The 21,227-nt window shown below is 50.1% G+C and overlaps 1 protein-coding gene across 1 annotated transcript in view; it reads left to right on the top strand.

Moving 5' to 3' along the window:
* Window positions 1-21,227, top strand: part of CRACD (capping protein inhibiting regulator of actin dynamics) — a 195,502-nt gene that overhangs the window by 165,381 nt on the left and 8,894 nt on the right. The window contains 6 exon segments of the mRNA XM_055340320.1: window positions 3,721-3,856; window positions 11,134-11,298; window positions 13,928-13,996; window positions 16,234-16,416; window positions 17,036-18,691; window positions 18,694-19,774. Of these exon segments, the coding sequence (XP_055196295.1) occupies window positions 3,737-3,856; window positions 11,134-11,298; window positions 13,928-13,996; window positions 16,234-16,416; window positions 17,036-18,691; window positions 18,694-19,774 (3,274 nt within the window). The 5' untranslated portion in view covers window positions 3,721-3,736.

Raw genomic sequence — 21,227 nt, 5'->3', positions numbered from 1 at the left:
AGAAAAATCCATACTAACTCAGATTGAGTAAAAAGAATTGACAGATATGGAAAACAGCATAAGGACATCTGGTTCATGGGGAGGCATTCTAACACCAGAGAATCAGAGGAGGAATAAATGAAAAAGGGGTAGAAGTGATATTTGATGGAATAATGGCTGAGAATTTTCCAGAACTGATGAAAGCCACCAAGCAATAGGTTTAGGAAGTATGATGTATCTCCAACTAGATAAATTAGAGGAAATTCACACTAGCTTGTGTAAAACTGCTGTAAACCAATGCAGAGAGAAGAATCTTCATATCAACTATAAAAAAAAGATGATAGACTGCCTGTCTTTTCAAAGAAGCAGTGATATAGCCTTTAAAAACTCTATAGGAAAAAAAAAACTATAGAAAAAAAAAACCTCTATAGGTTACAGCATAACTTAATGGTAAAATATTGAATGCATTTTTGCTTAGTTTGAGAACATAACAAAGTCCACCATCACAATTCTCTTCAACTTTGTGTGAAGTTCCTAGATAATGCTATGTGACAAAAAAGAAAAGAGAAAAGGGGGGGGGGAGGGAAGAAAGAAAGAAAGAAGGATTTAAAGTAAAGAAAACTGTCTTTTGTCACAGGCAACCTGATTGTGTAAATAGAAAATCCAAAAGAATCAAATTAAGTGATTATAATTAATAAATTTAGCTAAGTCTAGTTTTAAGAACAATATATAAAGAACAATTGTAATTTAATATTCCACCAATAAACAATTAGAAAATAAAAATTTGAAGTTATACCATTTAGTCTTCTCAGAAACATCAATATATGGGAATAAATCTATCAAAATATGTATAAGACCTCTACACACAAAACTACAAAATACTGAGAGAAAGTAAGTGGAATCTAAACAAATGAAGGGCTGATATTCGTGGATTATAAGATCAAATATTGTGAAGATGTTAGTTATCCCAAAACTTATCTGTAGATCTAATATCACAAAAGCAATTCTAGGAATGTGTTGAAGTGTGTATGTATGTAAATTTATGCAGAAATGCTGAGATAAGAATAGCCATTTTGACCCAAAAAAAATCAGAAATGGAGAGGTTAAACTACTATTTACTGAGACTCATTAAAAAGCTGTAGTAATTAAGACAGTGTGGGATTATTGCTGTAAAAAATAGACAAGTAGACCAATGGGGACGAGGCCAGAAACAGATCCACATATATACAGTCACTTAGTTTATTGCAAGTCACCCAGTGTTTTCAAGCCTTAATCACCATTTCTGTAAATAGGCTTCATAATAGTGCCTACCACATAAAGTTGAAATATGACATTTTACTGAAGAGGTTAACACATATGCAGGAGACACAGCAAGTGTCTGATAAAGTTTAGCCAGTATTAATATTACCATTGTGACTGCCACTATTATTGTAATTATTACAACTGCTATTGTTACTGTTCATTTTCTGTTTTTCAATATAATTATCTGGAAGTGGGGAATGGGTAGACATTAAATCGTGGTCGACAGCAAGCAACATTTGACGCAACACAACCTACCTGGAAAAAGAATGGGACCAGGGAGATAAAGTTCATGATTCAGTCAAAGTTGACTTAAAAACTGGAATGGGACTTGGCCTAGCATAAGGGTAATGTGGCCACACAACCATAGTAAACATTTATTAAGTAAACATTTACTAAGCTTCAAACTAGGCTTGTATATATATATATGTGTTTGTAAGAATATTTGAAAGCGGCATCCCTGGGTGGCGCAGCGGTTTGGCGCCTGCCTTTGGCCCAGGGCGCGATCCTGGAGACCCGGGGTCGAATCCCATATCGGGCTCCCGGTGCATGGAGCCTGCTTCTCCCTCTGCCTGTGTCTCTGCCTCTTTCTCTCTCTCTGTGACTATCATAAAATAAAAAAAAAAAAAAGAATATTTGAAAGCATGTGTATGTATATAAGCCACTTGTAAAAACACTGTGTAGAAATGCAGTCAGTTAGCAATTCTCGCATCTGAATCATAGCCAGGGGTCTGAGAGAGAAGTTTAGACAGAATATTAAAAGATCTGATTCCATAACTTTAAATGGAAAATTTATTTTATAGCCTCTTTTGGGTAAACCTGGATGTTCATTTTGTAACATAGGTCGCAGAGTCTCTGAAGACAGGGAGATAATGATGTATTTAATTCTTTCCATATTCATATCCTAAACAATGCCTCATATTTCATAAAATGAGTTGCTGTATAGTATCCGGTGTTATGTAGCTGAAAGCTTACCGGTTCTTCCAGCCAGTTAGTATCTCGAATCCTCCCATATTCCAGCCCACGTGGCATTTCCCCTCCTGCTGGCCCACCCACACCCTATTTCACTCACAAGAGAAGACTCTAAGACGTGCCACTGCTTTAAAACCCTTCAGCTGGCTGGTGAGAAATTGTACTCAGCAGCTCTGAATTCATTTTCTCATTTTACTACTTCTTTTTGGATGACTTTAGATAGAGTTATTTACCCCTGAGTTTCATCTGCAACAAGGGGTTGGGGCCAAAATAATGAAAGTAAAACCTCTTGGCACAGTGTTTCACTGAGGTGAGGGTTGGTGTGGCTATTACTGTTACTGACAAAGATCTTCCAGCCAGGAGGCTCGTATCCAAGTCTTTTGTTTCTAAACCGCATGTGCTTTTTTACCATGCTGCCTGTAATTTGGCAAGTGAGAAGATGGGCCTTGGTACTCAGTCTTCCTCACTCCATCTAGATTGTGTCAGGACCCTGCCCGCTGCTTGTCTGTAACTCAGTTTAGAACCACCAGCTGGAGCGCCTTTCCCCCAGTGCTGGCACTTGGTCACTGGTAAAACCTCAAGGTGGGACCCCTTTTTAAGGAAGGGAGAGGGAGAAGTGCTTTCTCACCCCTGGGAGTCGGCCCTGTGCCTGGATCATGGAAATGCGCCTGCCTTGCCTTACAGAGTGTGATGCTGCCCAGCCCCGTGAGAGGCTTGGCATGGATTCCTTCCCAGAGAGCGGTCAGCGTCCCCCACGCAGTAAGCAATGGTTGGTTTCCGCTGCTTCCTCTTCCCTCCTGCAGTTCACCCCATCAGGCGGGAGTCCAGACTCCTGGACGTAAACCCATCAACTGGAAAGTGCTTGTTGTTGGGTACCTACCCCTTATGAGCTGCTTGCTCACTGCACACGAGGCTCATCAGATTGCCCTAACACACGTGTCTCTTAGGAGTCCAGCCCGAGACGCTATACCTGTAGGCCCTGTCAGCAGTTCTCATCTTTGTCAAGTCTTTGTTTGAGATGTACGTATCTTTTTAACAATTTGATTTGTAATCTGAAAGAATCTGGCCTCTAACTTCTAGATCTGCATGTTACATAAAAAGCGCTGGTTGACAGGACCTCCTGGGCAAAAACCGACAGTGGCAGCGCATCAGGACCTGGGCTTCTCCAGTGAGGATTCCTGCCGGGCGCCGGGTACCGGGTCCTCTGAAGATCAGTAGCTGTCTCTGAGTTCTCTCATTGAGCTGCTCTAAAACATCGTGCTGGCGACATGCTGCTTTATTCTGGGAGACCCTTTCTTCTGCCCAGCTACTTGGCTGACCCCCAGCAGAAAAGGACACAGTGCCGGAAGTGCTTTCTGAACGAGACTGGGGTTGTGGGGGGAGTCCCCTAAATCAGGAGGAACAGGAAACTGAATTGCCAAAAGAAACCTTATCATCCTAATAAAATGAAGCCCATGATTTGCATTCCAGGTCCTTCAACTATTCTATGGGAACCCGGGCATTTTCCCATGACAGTATTTTTATCCCTGATGGGGGAGCAGAAAGTGAGCAGACAGTTCAAGCAATGTCACAGGACAACATCCTGGGCAAAGTCAAAACTCTTCAGGTAAGACAGCTGGAGATTGGAAAGTCAGAGCCGTAGGAGGGGGCCCAGCTGTGGCGGGAAGTGGGGAAATCCCTAGAGTGACCTTGAGTAAGGGATCTGGAGATCCATGGGTAGCTTCTGGTCAGGATGTTTGCTTTCTCAACTCTGCCTCTGTTCTCTGGAAGCCTTCTGTCCACCTTGTCACCATCGTACCCACCTATATAACAGCCCCACTCCTTTTCTGTCAACCTGTTCCCTCATTTTTACTGCGTATCACGAGGGCAGGTACCCAAGAGAAGCTGCTAGATTTGGGGGGTAGGAGAGAGTTGGAAAAGTAACCATGAAATGTTGCTCATAATCCCTGAGCACAGGGTTGACTATTGGCAGAGGCCATGCCAGCATATCCATACTTGGACGGTGAACGGAGGGAGCTCTATTATTTGCTGTGTTCTTAAATCTGGCTCCCCCTGAGCCACCCTGTCTTGGAGGCATGCCAGGAAGCTCCCAAACCTCCCTCCTGTTCATGCTGCAGAATCGGGCAGTTGTCCTCCATAAAATCGACTCAGGTGGTAACTCCTTAATAATGAAAATATAATAAAATAACGATTCACTAAATGTGACTGAGATAATGGGAAATCTAGGGAAAGCAAAAGGAGCAAGTACACCTGGGATCCGACCACATAGGTTTGCCTGCTAGCCTAGTAGAATTCACTCACCCGATAGAAGTGCCTCAGCAAGCACTTTTCGGAGACGGGAAGGCTTGGAGGCCATCCAAATTATGAACGGGGGACTCTGGTTTGCTGGTTTCCATCTGTCTCTAAGTCTACAATAACGAATGTATAAATGAATGAATGGGGGGGGGAGGAACAGCTGGCTTGAGTAGCTGCCAATACAATGAAGCATTATACTCAAAGGAAATTTTCTATTTTCTTGAAATGTTCTTGTTTCTACTGAGCATTAGCTATGCATTTTGTGACCTGTGTTTGGTTACACGTCCACACACACTCAGCTGAATATAGCATATGGCAGGCGGGGAAATAGCGAACACCCTGGAAACAGACCGAACTTGCCTGGATCTTCAGCCTTCCTGCCAAGCACTACCCAGGGCCACCGTCCTGCCTTCAGGGCTAACCTCGGCCCTTCCTTCAGATTCCAGCACGTCCTACCCAGGCTCTGCTCTTAGTTTTTGCTAAGAACTTGCTAAGAAAAAGCAAGCTGTCACTTCTCATAGGTTGGAGAAGAGGAAGGGGTGGTGATCGCCGCAGAAAACCTTGGGCCCCTCCCCACCTTACCTTTCCTTCTTGAAGTCTTTTGATTTCTGGACCATTTTTCTTAAGTTCTGGGGCCCTGGCTCATAATATGCCCTTTCCAAGAGGAGTGACGTCCAGAGTTCAGTCCATGAAACAGCTGGATTTTATGAGGGCTTTCGAGGAGTTTTTTAAAGATTAGATAATAGTGTGTTGTCTTAAATGATGTCTGTGTTAACATCACACTGCATGCCACTGCCTTTCTGAGAAGTGGGTTTGGAGTTGTAAAAAATATGTAATTCTGCACTGTTGCAACTTGGTAAAAATATGTGTGTCAGTTATTCCTAATAACACTGCAAGGCGCAAGTTTAAAGAATCTGATCTCACAATTAAGATGTAAGCCAACTTCCCTGAAGCAACAATTCTATTAATAACAAGAAGAAAAATGTGAGTAAATAATCTGAGTGCTCTCTTTTGGACAATATCTACTCATACAAGGTCTGCCTAATGTTGCTTCTGCTCTGTGTACTCACAGTCTTCCTTCAGCTCCATCATTATATTTTTTTAAAAAATAAAGAGACTTTACTCTTTGAGGAGGGAAATGGGGACCGTTATAGAAAATGTGATTTTTGGAGTGACATTAAGATATAACTGTATCACCCCCAAAAGACTGTGCTTTATTTTTCAGTCGACTAAGCAGTATGTTCCTGGTAAGTCATAGAAATAGTGGTTAACTTTATTAACTTGCATGAATGCTTTGCATTTTTCATGACAACTTTATGCTGGTATTGATGCTTAGTAAGCAGCATAAAAGACCGCCCCCTCGTAGACTCCAGCATGGAATGAGGGTGTTTAGTTATGTCAGAGGCATGTATGTTTTTTATGTCCAAAATTGTGTTTGTGTATGTATATGTGTTTATTAAAAACAGAGAGGAGTAATGGACACCTATTTGACGGTAGACATCCTGGCAGGCTGATTAGCCACTATTATTAAGACATTTTTTTGAAATGAGATTTGTATCATAATGCCATGGGGTGGGGGGAGGCCATTTTTCTCTGGTCTGAGAAACTTCTCAGCCCTTGGAAAACCCCAGAACAGTGAGTGCACTGATTGTGTTGGGAAAGGTTGCCCTCTAGTGTCCACACGTGGTCAGCCCAGCCCGCTGGCCATACCTTGCACTGCAGTGGTCTGGAACCTCTCTGAGTGCAGGATGGCTAAATTCAGCATGAATAATAAGCCTACACTTTTCCAAATCAAGTCAGTCTATCACTGGGTGAAATTTCTGTGGCAGATGATTGAACCTTTACAAGAAAAATTACTTTTTTTTCCCCCGAGTATTAAAAAAATACATGTTTGTAGGGAGAACAAACTTTAATATACAGGATAGTTATAGGGACAAAGCCAACAGTGGCGCCCCTTTTAAAGACCCTGCACACAACCATCAGTTGTTCACGGCCAGTGGGTGAAATAAAAAATCTGTGCCAGGCCCCCTACCACCACCTGGCCGTGTGGCTTCCAGTGCAGTCTTTATACCTCCCTGACCCTCAGTGTCCCCATCTGAAAAATAAGGGGATGAATATGATGGATGACCTGGCCCACCCCCAGTTCTTAAAGTCTGCCATCTATATGGAATCACTCCTCATTTGCCATAGCACAGAGCAGTTTGATGAGCTTCACGCTTCTGTGCACTTGGACCTCAGTGACCTTGAGGTTCCTTACAGCTGCCCAGGTGAGGGGTCAGGGAGGTGCCTACTTATTTCAGGTCAGACCCAGTTGTGTAACAACTGATGATGACACTCAGGCGGGAACATCACGGTCCAAGCCTGCAGGTGATACTTAGAATTATGCCACACCCTTGTCAGGAAGAGCTAATAACTCTGTTAGTCCATGGATTATTCAGCTCAGGAGGGAAAGCCTCCATTTTCAGTAGCCCCTGGCTCCTGCTGAGCTGGATCTCACTTAAAAATGCCAAAGTCTCATAAATTTGAGGATTTTGACACCTTGTGCAGCTGTCAAGGACACAGAGAAGAAATACCCGCTCTTAGCCACTTCTGCATAGAGCAGATGTCTTTAAATCTACATGCTTTTTCTTCCGCCTCTCTTTAAAAATTTATTTTAACTGTGGGCATATCTGTAGTTGACTCAGAAGACAGCAACTTTATTTTTCCTCTGCTTTGTTCTCATAGACATGGTCTGTGAAAAATCTGGGGGAACCTAAATACTGGCAGCGTGAGAGCTGCAGAATATGATGTGCTTGGAATTCCCACACCATAGGAAAAAAAGTCTCATAAATATGGATGTGCATTCCTATAACATCATTCTCTGGCATTCCATATTACAACAAAATGGCCCAATTTGAATGAATAAAATATAGTCCCTTTTAGCTCACATTCCAGTCCCAACAGTAACCCCATTCACAGCCACAGGCAGCACGGACGGTTGGCGTAGGCACAGCGTTCTCCCCTCCTCCCTGGCTGTACGTGCAGTGTATCCGAAGAGCCCCCCGGGGTGGTAGGTGGAAGGGAGGGAGTGGTCCTAGTTGATGAGGGTAAGCTCCCTCTGAACCATCTGGTTTTCAGTGATTCTTTGTATCAAAGTTCCTCTCATGACAATGCCTGAATGTGGGCAGAATGAAAGTCACAAAAGAAAGTCACACTGATCTCTCTATTCAAGTAACATGACACCCGAGATTGCCAAATGGGTTTCAGGAGTCACCTTTTAACTGTCAATAAATCACACAGTGTCTTGACAGCCCTGTCTCTTTTGAGTCAGCTGAAGGAAGCATTTGGAGCAGGAACCACAGGTGAGGGAAAACATGCAGGTGCAGGAGCCTCGGCCTTGACAACCTGAGGATCAGTCACCATAGCCTTGAACCCTAAGTCCTACCCTGGCGTACTTCTGCAGTCTCATCCCTGACAGCTGCAGGTGTGTCTAGGAAGACAGTCCTTTGTCTGGACAGACAGGCTGCAGCCCGATCCCCGAAAGCAGCCAGTATTTCTTTGATGACCTGGGTCCTCCCCTCCTCCATTCCCCTCAGCTCACAGCCACTAGCCTGAATTTATTTTTTCTAGAGGGATTTTAAATCAGTGGCTTTACAGAAATGCACATTGTTATTCTCAAAGGCAACAGCATTGTGTTTCTTTTGCCAGGATGAACATCTCTGTGACATAAATCATCCCTTTGATATGCACACGTTCTCATTCCCTCCCACCACCTCTTCTTCCCTCCCTTTCTCTCCACCCTCAGCTGTCACACCTGCCGCCAGGCCCATGGCCACACCCCTGCACCCTCCTCTCTGCTCAGCCTCTGCCCCTGCACTCTTCTCTCATCCCGCCTCTTTGATTTCATTCTCTGCTTCAGTTCTCAGCGCCACCCTCTCCACTTTTCCTGCTCCATCCCGTGTGCCCTATTTCTCCTGTTCTTATTCCCTCCATTTCCTCCTGCCATTGTCTCGTAGCTCTTCCACTGCTTACCACGACACCCATCCCACCTTGGAGCTTATTTCCACTTAGACTGCAATTACATCGTGTCATATGCTTGTTTCTCTCTTAAGCATCAGGGGAGAGCAACATAAGTATTCTAAAAAGTGCCCTAACGAAGAAAAATATTAGCATATTCATTCTTTTTTTGTGTGTGATGGTGGCAAAAAGTCCTAACCAAATGGCATTAGAGTGTTAGGCCAGGTTCTCCTTGGAAGCTCGTTAAAGAATTATTCTGTGATAACTAGAAGAAATACCCTCATCTTAGTGGTTCAGGAGCACTGAGAGAGGGCAACCGCTGACAACGGAGTTTCCGTTTCCATCTACGGGGATTTAGAACACTCTCCAGCTCTTGGCCAGCACTCCCAGAGCAGGGATAACTGGTAAACCAAAGGCTGGGCTGGGAGTCTCCAAGGGACCTGCTAGGGCTTTCACTAGGACACAGGAACCAACCATGCCACCTCTTCTGCCCAGGTCCCTGTTCCTCTCCCACAGGTCAGCAGAGTGAGCTGGGCCTTTGACTTTGTTACACCATGTCCTCTTGTCTATCTCCATCGGCTGCTCTAACCGTGCCTGCTTATTGATCTGCACAGCATAGATACTAACTGCTGCTTCCTGCTAAACTTGTTTTGAGAAGACACCCTTTTGCAGCCTTCTCTTCCCAGATGCCCTTTCAGGCTGCTCAGGCTGTACTTCACTGGCTGAACTCGGGGCTTTGGATGTGTGTTCCTCCCCTGTGGCACCAGGGGAGCCAGGCTCAGGCTGAATAGCAGATCAAATACAAGTCCTCTGTCTTTCTGTGCTCCTGACTTGGCATGCTGGGGGGTGCCCTGGGGTGCGGGGAGGGGAGTCTTGGGCTCATCTCTTCCATGTCTCTGCAGTCTCACCGTCTGCCATGCAAGGCTGAGAGGGAGCTGGGCACAGGTGGGTGGATTTAGTACCCTTGAGTTCAGAAGGGGCATTTTCCTCAAGGGATTCCCCTGCCAGGGAACTTCGGCAAGGTATTAAAATTGCCGCATCATCTCTTTATTTCTGCCCCTAAAAGAAGAAAGAAAGCACAATGTCAAATTTGTGAGAACTTGTGGAATGCAATGCAAATAACACTGAGATGGTTTTAGGAGACCTGGATTCAAATCCCTTTGTGGCCACTCATTCTTTCCATAAGCTTGAGCCAGTCACCTCTCACCACTAACCTCTGACATTTTTAATAAAATAAGGGTGTTGGACTATGTGATTGCTAAGGCTCTTTGCAGCTCTATGGGATTAAATGTTAGCCAGATTAAAGATAAATATTAGATAATGCACTTTTTTTTTTTTTTTTTTTTTTTTTTAGGCATAAAAGGACTATGCAGCTCAAGTACCTAGATCTAGAGCAGTAGCTCTCAGCCACAAGCAATTTTATCCCCACAGTGGATATTGGGCAACTTACAGAGACGTTTTTGGTTGTCTCGACGGGGAAGGAATTGCTACTGGCATCTAGTGCCTAGAGGCGAGGGTGCTGTAAACATTTTACAATGCTCAGGACAGCTCCCCACGACAAAAAATTATCTGGCCTAAAGTGTCAGTAGTGCTGAGGTTGAGAAACCCTGCTGCCGATGAAAGCAGGAGCTTCTACAGATTTAATTCAGTGGTCTTGCAGGTGGCCACGGCATAGCCTTTTTTCTTTCTGAATGTTGTTCATTTTCTCTGCCACGGCCCATTAAATATTTTGCCCTTTCTTTAATATTTATATTTTTTTTTCTTCTTCAGAGAATATATTTCTTTTCTAATCTGGCTTTTCTCGAATTCTAAACACTACTTCTCTTCCTAATTTCTACCCCGTTTCTAACCCCCCCACACACACCCTTCTCGCTACCTGCCGCCTATAACAAATCCCTGCGTGGCCCTTCCCTTCTGCCTACTTCTCTGTCCCTTCCCCGTGGTCCCTTCTGTCCCACAGTTCACAGCACCTAGCTGCAGCAAGGCAAAAAGAAGCCCCTGTGGCAGGACAAGATTGTTCCTGTGCCTTCCGTGATTTCTGCATTGATCATGGAAAGACTTGCCAGCCCTGGAGCCTCCCTCACCTTGGTGCCCACTGGGACTGGAACATGGTATTCAAGCTAGGGGCTGGTGAGGAAGGTGGCTAACGCATATTCAAGGAGAATGTCTCCAACAAAAGATTTCCTCCAGCGGTTCCTATTTCATGTGACTATTTTCTATACAATGTTTATACTTTGAAGACTTTTTTATGAATAAATGTACAGGTTAATCAGAACATTTTTGTCATAACGTGTATCCCAACTTTTGGTTCAGAAATATGGACTCTCTACCCCCTGGATAATGTTGGCATTTCCATGAAAGAGGTGGCTGGATGAAAAAGCTCATGGCTTGAAGGTGGGAAAGGAAAAGAAAGGAAACAGGAAAACAAATTCACTTATTACAGGACTGCATCGTGGCTTACTGGCATGGTATTTAGTCTAGAAAGGTGCACAGAACATGCCTCAGTGCCTACTAGATATGCTGGGGCATCTGGTTGCACTTGTTATGAACTGCTTCACTGCTTCAGAACATCTTTCTTTTGTTTGTCTCCAGCGACAGTTGAGCAAAAACATCAAGTTTGGGCAGCCACCACCCAATGCCATTCCCATGAAGAAGGCAGACAGTGGTGAGGCTAGCTTAGAAGAGGATCTGTTCCTGACCAGTCCCATGGAAATTGTGACTCAGGAGGACATCATTCTCTCAGACACCGAGAACAAAGTAAGGCTCCTCCAGGAAAGGACTTGATTGCTAAGGGAGGGGAGGATGTCGGGTAGTGGGCAGGGGCATCCAATAGCTTTTGGGGCTGCAGTGCAGGGAATATGTGAGAGAAGCTTCTCTGATGAGAGGCCCTGGGCCGGAGGGCACTTCCTGGTCGGTCACCACTGGGAGAGGCGGCTGGGCCTGTGGAAGTGGAGACATGCCCTTGGCATTCACTCCTCACAGCATCTGCCACTTCCTCAAGACTCAGGGTGGCCCACCTCTCCTGGGAAGCCTTACCCAGCCTTACCTCCCAGCCGTGCTGTCTCCTCTGTACCTTAATTGCACCAACTCTGTGCTTTTTACACATCCGTACTCTCCACATCTGCATAATTGTTCTCCCTCTGTCTCTAAATGTTGACTTCCTTGAGCACAAACTGGATCTTCTACATCTCTGTCTCCCCAGGACTTAGCTAGTGCTTACTTAGTAGCACGGAGTAATTACTTGTCAAAGTGGAGTCATTTAAAGGGAAATGAGAAAAGAAAGAAGTAGGTGCTTAGGGAGACAGAATGATCAAACAGGCCAGCTTGAAGTCTACTTAATGAGGGAAGAAAGTCACATTCGTCCAGCATTGTCCTATCTGAATTCAGTCTTGATACTTGGAAAGAAACATCATGAGCATATCCCAGAATGAGAGTCCTTCCAGCAGCAGAAGGGATATCCTCAGGCATCTAGTGGGGAAGGAGGGAAGGCCTCGCCAGCAGCTGGAGCAGGGAGCTCTCTAGGAGAGGCACAGAATCTTCCAGTCTCAACAGAAAGCATCTTCGGTACTCTGCCTGCCAAGGCGCCTGAAATTACGCTGGATGTTATTCAAATGGATGTGCCCCAAGAAGTTATGCTTATGGCCAGCTAATAGGTCATAAAGGCAGTAAGAAAGAGAAGTGATTTGCAAAGCAAAGTGAGGAAGGAAAGAGCAGGCCGTTCCCCGCTGTTGCCCACCTCTGTCCGGCCCTAAGACTCCTGATTCCCAGACATGTGGGTGGTGGGCGGTGTGGTGGGTAAAGTAGGATGGGGCCCATCCCTCCACTAGGTCCAGCCTCTGCAGTGCTAGGCGGCAGCAACAGCCACCAGCCTTAATGCAGAGATTTCCCAAGGACTGAGCAATGTCCTCACTGTTACTGAGGAGCTCATAAGTGCCAGGGACTGTGGCCTGAGGGAGAAGGAGACACTACCCCAGCTGCGGGTATTACAGAGGTGAGTCAGATTAGTCACATGGCAAGTCAACAGAGATAAATACAATAACTTATTTATATAATAAATGTAATAAATATAATAACTCTGGATCAAGAAAAATGCACAAAAAGTAAAACAGAGCGATGGAAAAGTGAGTAACAAGGTGGGTCAGGGGTTGTTCTTTAGATAAGGTCAGCAGCCAGAGTGACCTGGAGGTGGGGACTGTGTTCCAGGTGGAGGGAAGAGCAAATACAGAGGCCCAAAGATGGGGCTGACGGCTGACGGTGATTTTGTCCCAAAAGAAATCAGCTCCCTGTGGCTGGCCCGACCCTGGAGGGGGCAAAGGGAGGATAGAGCAAGACATAGAGGCCAGATAGTACAGACCACGGGAAAAGGGTGAATTCTATTCTGAGAATAATAGAAGCCTCTGAGTATATTAAGCAGGATGGTGACATAATCTAACTAGTATTTTCTTTTCTTTTTTTTTTTTTCTTAATTTTTTTGGGGGAAGGAGAGAGAGCATGAGCAATGGGGGAGGGACAGAGCGAGAAGAGAGAGAGAATCCCAAGCAGTCTCCACGCTCAGCTCAGTGCCGAGCCTGACCCTGGGCTCAGTCCCACCACTGTGAGATCATTGACTCGAGCTGAAACCAAGAGTCGATGCCCCAACTGACTGAGCCACCCAGGCATCCCTGATTTGTGTTTTCTAAAGATGCTTCTAAGTGTGGTGCAGAAAACAGGCTGAGATAGGACAAGCTGACACTATTGCTCTGGGAGGGACGATAACAGCTGTTTGCAGATCTTGGCCATGCACAGTAGAAGGTATGGTGGGCCATCAGAAAGGTGCAGGTGATGTGGTGTGGGGTGTGGGCATTCCTGGGGCAGGTGAGCAGCTGGGCTGGGATCTTCAGCCTTTCTCTTCTTCCTCCCATCCTGAGGTCTTTTTCTCCTCTGGTCATCCACCTTCTCAGCCCAGTTGTTTGCACACAGCATCACTAGGTCCTTTTCTTCTCAGAGAGAAGAGGTCTGGCATAGAGCGGGGAGGTCCAGCAGGCAAAGGGGGTGGAAGGCAGCGAGCACAGCCAAACCTCGGAGGTTGCAGGCCGAGTGTGACACCGTCCCGCTTCCCAGGTGGGGTGGCTAGGGGGTGGCACCTGGCCTCTCTGAGAGGTGGGGAAACACATCAAAGGCTGAGCTTAGAGACTGCCTGGATGGAAATGTGCCAAACCAGGAAAAGAAGAAAGTGTACACTCTGTGCCTCAGGAGTCCTTGTCTGGACATTAGCAAGGTCCCCACCATGCCTCCTGCCGACTCCCTGAAGCCAGCTGCAGCCTTTTCCACCCGCGGCGGTGTCTGGTTGTCTGCCCAGAACCCACTGTTCCGGCGTTTGACTTGAGTGCTCTCTTTCCTGTTCCAGCCCAGTGATACGCCAAGTTCTCGGAGTCCTCTGAATCTGCCTGGCACCAGAAGTGAGATGGAAGAGAAGGTAATAGGATTTGAACTTATGTATTTAGTTTCTTTACTTCAACTTCCATTTCCGCCCCCCCCCTTTATTCAATCTCCTGTCTCATTTTTCCAATCATAAATGCTGCCTTCACCCCTTACCTTAAATCCCTTCAGAACGGAACCAGTGGTAGAGGTTAGAGCATCTATTTCCATAGCAGTGCACCTGCTGAGACTGACCCCTGCCCTGAAAAACAGCCCCTGCCCAGCACGTGCGTATTTGAGCACAGAGACGCTGGTCATTTTCCTAAATGTGCCGGGTACTTCAGGACACTGTTCAGCCATTGAAAAAGACTTTCCAGAACACCTGGAGGTACACAGGTCTGTAAGGAAAAGAGTCTCCTTCTATTTAGATATTTAAAAAAAGAAAAGAAAAAAGACCTTGGCATGTCTCTACTTGTGTGTATTTTTGCTTTTTAACTATTCTGTGTTCTGTTGAAACTGGGGCCTGGGCCTGCAGGTGTCCAGGGAACTCTGGGGGGGCCTGTGTGCCCCTCTCCTGTAGAGGCCTGTCAACTGCCATGAGCAGTCTCCACCTGCACAGGGGTCTAGGCATACCCCCAGGGTCTGGTACAGTGAGCAGAGTAGGTCCCAGAATCTTTTGAAGGGCGGATGGCTCAAGACAGTGCCACCACCCAGAGAGTGAAGCAGCCCAGCTGGAATAAACCAGAAACGAAGCTTTGCATTTAAATCTCAGCTTCAGATCCTTCTCTGTGCCCCTAGTCTATCACATTGGGCTCTAACGTCTTTTATTCATGCATCTATTAGGGGATGGAAATAAATGTTTGATTCATCTCTTTTCAACAAGAGTTCAGAATATGATACCTTTTATAAAGATAACAATAAATAAATAAAAGCTAGGAGCCCAAAGGCTGGGATTATTTTGCCTTACTTCTGTGCTGCTTATCGTAAGTTTGTTATTTACTGAGCATCCATTTGGCCTTGGACCTGGCTTGGTCCTTTATCTTGTGCATAAATATGGAAGGTAATCTTAAAAAGCAAAGCTGTCAGCTAAGCCCCACTGGCTCTGCATGTATAGCATGAGTGCCAGCACATGAACCCTGGCCTCGCCAGGGCTGGCCCCCCCCCCCCATGCCTGGGAGCTGCGGGCAGCGCAGCCAGGGCCGTGAGCGCCCCCTGCCGCACGCAGGCGGGTGGAGCTGGGAGCCCTCACCTGGCTGCCTGCCCAGGAATGCTCAGTAGTTACAGGGGTGCCCTCTGGGTGCAGGCTGAGCTGTGGTCTCTCTGACCTCTCTAAATATGTACAGTTTGTTGAGGCTGCGCATCTGCATTACAGTGCTGCAGTTCATCCTGTGAGGGACTGCCCTTGCCCCTGTGCGGCACGTTTCTGCCCACCCTTTTTCCACCTGGGGGCCTCCCCCTTTCAGTTGCTTGGGGCACTCGACTCAGGGCTCTGTGGCTTTGGGGTGATTGTGCTAGAACATTTTTGTGGGTAGCAGTTTTGTGCTAGAACATTTTTGTGGGTAGCAATTTCATGGCCTAGGCATAGATGATAGATATACTTTGTTCTTGTTCCTTCATTCCTCCAAAAAATATTTATTGAGCACTTGCCAAATGAGATTTGCTACTTGGGCGTAAAGGAGAATGAAAAGATGAAAAAGACACGTTCCCTGACTCAAAGGGCTAAGGTAGAAGCTGAGGGACGTTTGCAGGTGTCTGACGTCGTGTCTTAGATGATAGAATCCTCAACATAGAGATGAGCTAATCTAGGGCTCAGCAAACTATGTCTTATTTTAGGCTTTGTGGCCATATGGCCATAAAGTCCAACCAGGCTACTCTCCTGCCTCTTCCTTTGTAGCACAAAAGCAACAGAAGACAACAGAGGATGGGTATGGCTGTGTGCTGGCAAAAGTTTATTTACCAAAATAGGCTGTGGGCAGGATTGGGCCCCCTGGCTAAGTTTTGTCAACCACCCCATCTAATCTAACCTCCCCCACGTATTATTCAGAGCAGGAAAATTAGTCCCTGAAAGGTTATATGACCTTTATGAGTTAATGCAAATGTCAGTGGCCAAATAAAAAGTCAGTGTCTTCTTTTAATTCCCAAAGCAGTGCTCACCTCGCTGTCCCAGTGAGCCCTGTCTGCTCGAAGCGGTCCCTGGGCCGGGCCAGGCAAGGTGCAGTCTCTAGCAAGTGGTGCCGCTCTGGGATTCCTCACACATTGTTCTGATCTGGGCTTTGTGGTTTAATCTCCATACAGGTGGCACCAGTTAAACCGTCTCGGCCAAAAAGGCACTTCTCTTCTGCTGGAACCATCGAAAGTGTCAACCTAGATGCCATCCCCCTGGCCATCGCTCGCCTGGACAATAGTGCTGCCAAGCACAAATTGTCCGTTAAGCCAAAAAACCAGAGGGTGTCAAAGAAGCACAGGCGACTTGCCAGGGTATGTAGAGCCCTTCCAGGCTGACTGGGCAGATGCCCTTGCTTGCTTTTTTGCCAAAGGGGGTGGTGCTGGGAGGGGCCAGTAGAAGGACCTAGGTCTCTCCCATGAGGGACCTGGTGTGTTGCAGTGAACAAGGGCCAGCAGGCCCATTTCCTTTCCATCGCCCCTTCTAACATGCTGTCTGCCTGGGGGCTGGTGGACCTCAGAATGAGAGGCTGCCCTTTGAGGGCCTCTTGAACACTTTGTACTTGGTTTGCCACAGAAAGGTGACCCAGCTCTCCTGCTATGGCTTAGCCAAAGGTTCTTCAGTGTGACAAGGGTGGACTTTATTTCCTCCTCTTTCTAATGCTGGGCTATTGGTTTTCCTACGATTCATTTGTACTGAGCAAAAGGAATGTGAGAATGACCAATAAAGGGGCTATTGAGTAAACACGAAGGTGATGTGTTTTCCTCCACCCTTGCAATTACTCCTGGTGTGCTGGCCTGGGTTTACCTAGCTCTATACTTAGGAACAGCGGCCCCTTCTGAGATGAAGAGGGCCACCGACATTGTGATAGGGTGGGAAGTGGTTGCCTGTGCCAAAGGCAAAGGCTAATTCTTTTTTCCTTACCAACGTTAGGATCGACCAAATGAACAAGGTGGCCTTCCACGTCAGCTGTCCCTCGACCAGAACGGACACTCTGGAGAAGACAAGCCAATTTGGCACGAAGAGGAACCAGAGCTGCTGGAGTCCGAAGAAGAAAAGAGATGCCAAGAGGAATACTGGCTAGAACTTGAGGCCAAGTGCAAACGGCAAAAGGCCGAGGCAGCAGAGAGGAGACGTCTGGAAGAGCAGAGACTCCAGGCCCTGGAGAGGAGGCTTTGGGAAGAGAATAGAAGACAAGAGCTCTTGGAGGAGGAAGGAGAGGACAGGGAGGGAGAGGAGACAAAACTACAGCTGGAGGCAGAAGAGGGGCAGGGCAAAGAGGAGAAGCAGAGACTCAAAGAGCAAAGTGGCCAAGGCCAGGAGTGGAGAGAGCAAGAGGAAGGAAGGCACCTGGAGGCCCAAGAACAGGCGGTGTGGAGAGGGCAGGAGGCTGAGAGACAGCGGCAGTTAGAAGAGGAAAGAGAGTTGAAGGAGCTCAGGAGGCAGGAGGAGCTGGAGGAGCAGCGGAGGCAGGAAGCCGAGAAGCAGCAGCGGGAGGAGGAGGAGCAGCGGCAAAGGGAGGAGCAGCAGAGGCTGGAAGAGGAGCAGCGGCAAAGGGAGGAGCAGCGGCAGAGCGGGGAGCAGCAGAGGCTGGAAGAGGAGCAACGGAGGCGGGACGAGGAACAGCGGCAAAGGGAGGAGCAGCTGCTTTTGGAAGAGGAGCAGCGGCGGCTGGAGAAGGAGCAGAGGGAAAAGGAGGAGCAGGGGCGGGAGGAGGAGGAGGAGGAGGCCACGGCGGCGGCAGAGAGAAGGGCGGAGCTGGGAAAGCGGGAGGAGGTGGAGGTGCCCCAGCGGCCGGTAGCGGAGCGGCGGGAGGCCGCCCGAGGGCACGAGGAGAAGCGGCCGCAGCTGGAGGACCTGAGGGGCTGGAGGAGCGCGCTGCAGGTGGACTCTGCAGAGAAGCCCGGGAAACGCGAGCACCTGCAGCTCGAGAAGCAAAGAGAAAACTCTGAGGAATCGAGGATTTGCGAGAAGCAGAGCCGGGAGGCCGAGCCGTCCGGGGAGCAGCAGGCGCAGCGCGGGGATCTTCCTTGGCACGGCCGTCGGGCACGTCAGGACAAGAGACCCGAAAGCGGCCCGCAGCCTCCGCAGAAGCAGGAGGCGCCCGTGGAAGAGACGCCGGCCCCCGGGGGGGAGAAGGAAGCTGCCGCTCCGGAGACCGACCGGAAGGTGGAGGAACTGCGCTGGCAGGAGGTGGATGAGCGGCAGACCATGCCCAGGCCCTACACCTTCCAGGTGTCGTCGGGAGGGAAACAGATTCTCTTCCCCAAAGTCAATTTGAGCCCGGTGACGCCCGTGACGGAGGCGGGGCCCGCCCCTGCTGCCCACGAGCCCGGGACCCCCAGGCCCAGCCCAGCGCCCCCCGCCCTGCCCTCCTCCCTCGGCGTCCCGCACACGGCCATCCTGGTCACGGGAGCGCAGCTGTGCGGCCCGGCCGTCAACCTGAGCCAGATCAAGGACACGGCGTGCAAGTCTCTCCTGGGCTTGTCGGAAGAGAGGAGGCGCGCGGATGGCCCCGGCCCGGAGCAGCCGCCCCGAGCCGCCGAGCCGCGGGCGGGCAGCGGGAAGGCCCGCGCCCCGGAGTCCGCGGCCGCTGGGCCGCTGGGGCCGCTGGGGCCGCGCTGGCCGAGTGGGCGTCCATCCGATCCAGAATCCTGGGGGGCGCCGAGCCTGAGCGGCGCGGCGACGGGGGCCCGTGCCGGCCGGCGGAGGAGCAGCCGCCCCGGGCCCGGTGGGATTCCCGCGGGAGCCTCCGGAAGACGCCGCCGCTGAGCGCCAAGTTCTCCATTAAGCCCGCTTGGCAGAAATTCTCCGACGGCGGCGCCGAGACCTCCCGACGGAACGCGGAGGCGGAGGGCGGTAGGAGGCGGCCCTCGCCGTGGCCCGGGGACGCGTCGGGGCCGCAGCCCCCGGCTACTGGCGAGCGCCCCCGGGGCGCAGACGGGCCCGAGCCCGACGCCACGGAGGGATGCAAGTTTGCCAAAGACCTCCCGTCCTTCCTGGTTCCGAGCCCTCCGTACCCGCCGCAGAAAGCGGGGGCCCCCGCGGAGGCCGGCGCCGCGCCGGACGGGGAGCCCACCGGGGCCGGGGGCAGGCCGGACCCCGCGGCGCCTGGCCAGGAGGAGAAGGCCTCGCCTTTTGGAATAAAATTGCGAAGGACCAACTACTCCTTGCGCTTCCACTGCGACCAACAGACCGAACAGAAGAGGAAGAAAAGGCACAGCAGCACCGGGGACAGTGCGGAGGGCGGGCCGCCGGCGGGGAGCGCGCCGGGAGAGGAGACGGCGGGCGCGGCCCCCACGCCCGGCCCGGCGCCGCCCGCCGCCTGGAAGGACTCTGCCGACCGGCCGGCCAGCAGGGGGCCCGCGGCGCCCAAGCCCGCCCTGGCGCCCAAGCCGGCCGGCCAGACGCCCCCGTCCTCCCCGCTCTCCAAGCTCAGCCGGCCCTACCTGGTGGAGCTGCTGGCGCGCCGGCCGGGGAGGCCGGAGCCCGAGGCCGCCGAGCCGGGCAGGGAGGCTCGGGAGAGCAGCGCCCCCTGGCCGCCGTCGCCGTCGCCGCCGCCCGCCGAGAGGAGGAAGGCGCCCCGGCGGGCCGACGAGGAAGCGGCGGACCCCGAGAGGAAGCCCGCGCGGCCCGAGAAGCCTCCCCCGACCCCCGAGGCCGCGAGGAAAGGTAGGTGGGGGCTCGGACCGCCTCGCCTGCCTCGCCTGCCCGGGGCGCCCGCTGTGCCCCGGGTGGCAAGTTCAGGTGCCGCACGGACCGCCGCGCTGCCGGGTGCCCGGGAACGTGGAATGCGGCCCCCGTGCACGCGCTTGCCCGCAGTCCCGGGCCCGAGCAGGGACGCACGGGAGGCTGCGCTCGTCTCGGGGCCGTAGTGGCACCAAGGTGCGAGGAGAGGGGCCCTTCAGCCTCGGCTTCGGCCTGAGGAGCTTCCAGGTGGATGACTGGCTTCGGCTGGGTTTTGTGCAAAATGCTCCGCACGTGCCTCCCAGTGCCGGCAGCTTGCGGCGCGAGGCCTCGCTGCGGCTGCCCCTGCGGCGTCTCCAGCCCGGCCGCGGTCAGGGCTGTGGTCTCACCTGCGTTGGCTTCGGGGCCCTTGAGAACCTTCATCTATTGCCTTTTCTTTCCTGTTTTGTAGAGTCGGAGGTAAAGTTGGGTCCTAGTCCAGGAAGTTGCATTCCTCAGAGAAGTTCTCCCCGAGGTGTTTTAGGAAGCCCGCAGGCCTTCTCTCTGGTTCAGCCGTTTAGGAAGCTTCCTGCGGGGCCGGAGCTGCTTCCCCAGCAGCGCCGGCTTGGTTACTTGCCTCGCAGAAGGAAGGTCCACCGTCCTTTTTAACCACGCCTCAGACGCACCGCGTGTCGACCAGCAGTTTCCAGACCCTTTCTCCCTCATTTCCGTCGGTCCTGCTGATGAGCCCACATTTCAGCCTTTTGTTTGCATTCTTGTTTTTAAGTCCGTGCTGGGGTCTGTGTTGGGGTAGCCGAGGGGAGTCCCGCAGACCCGGTAAGAGGCGCCCCTTGGTTCCCTCTCACCTTGTGGGGCTCATGCTCGCCAGCCCCATTGGCTCTCAGAGCTGGGCGTTTTGTGGGCCTGTCAGGTAGAAGCCTTAAAAGTTGGGGCACCAGATGTGGAGTCCAAACCCTTTGTTCCTCAAGGAGGAGCCAGGACTTGTGAGTTCCCTGCCTCCCAGTTGTGGGCTGCTGCACAGGAGGGTGGGTTTATGGTGAGCTTGTGCCTCAGCCTCCCCAGCCCCTTCCACGTGGGGTTTTCCTCTTTCATCCAGTGTGTAGGAATTGCTGGGCTAGCTTTTGGATTTCTTTTAAAGGGATTTGTTGCTTTGTAGCTGTATATTGGGTGTGTCCATGGGAGGAGAGGAGTTCAGGAACCTTCTATGTTGCCATCTTGAACTGGAGCCCAATTTTTAGTCTTAACATTAGCGTTTGTCATTTGATTTTATGGTCTCCTCAAAGTCCTTCGGTCTGGGGGACTCCGTCCCTCTCCTTAGCTTCTCTCCAAAGAAATAACTCTCTGTTGTGCTTCTTACTCTTAGAGAAGTCCCTTTGATTATTAAAATTTTCTACCAAAAACTGTTACTGTCTTCTCTCCAAGTATCTAGATTCTGGGC

This window comes from Nyctereutes procyonoides, unplaced genomic scaffold (genome assembly GCF_905146905.1).
Source record: "Nyctereutes procyonoides isolate TBG_1078 unplaced genomic scaffold, NYPRO_anot_genome, whole genome shotgun sequence".
Taxonomy (NCBI): Eukaryota; Metazoa; Chordata; class Mammalia; order Carnivora; family Canidae; genus Nyctereutes; species Nyctereutes procyonoides.
This window is presented reverse-complemented; position numbering and strand designations above follow the sequence as displayed.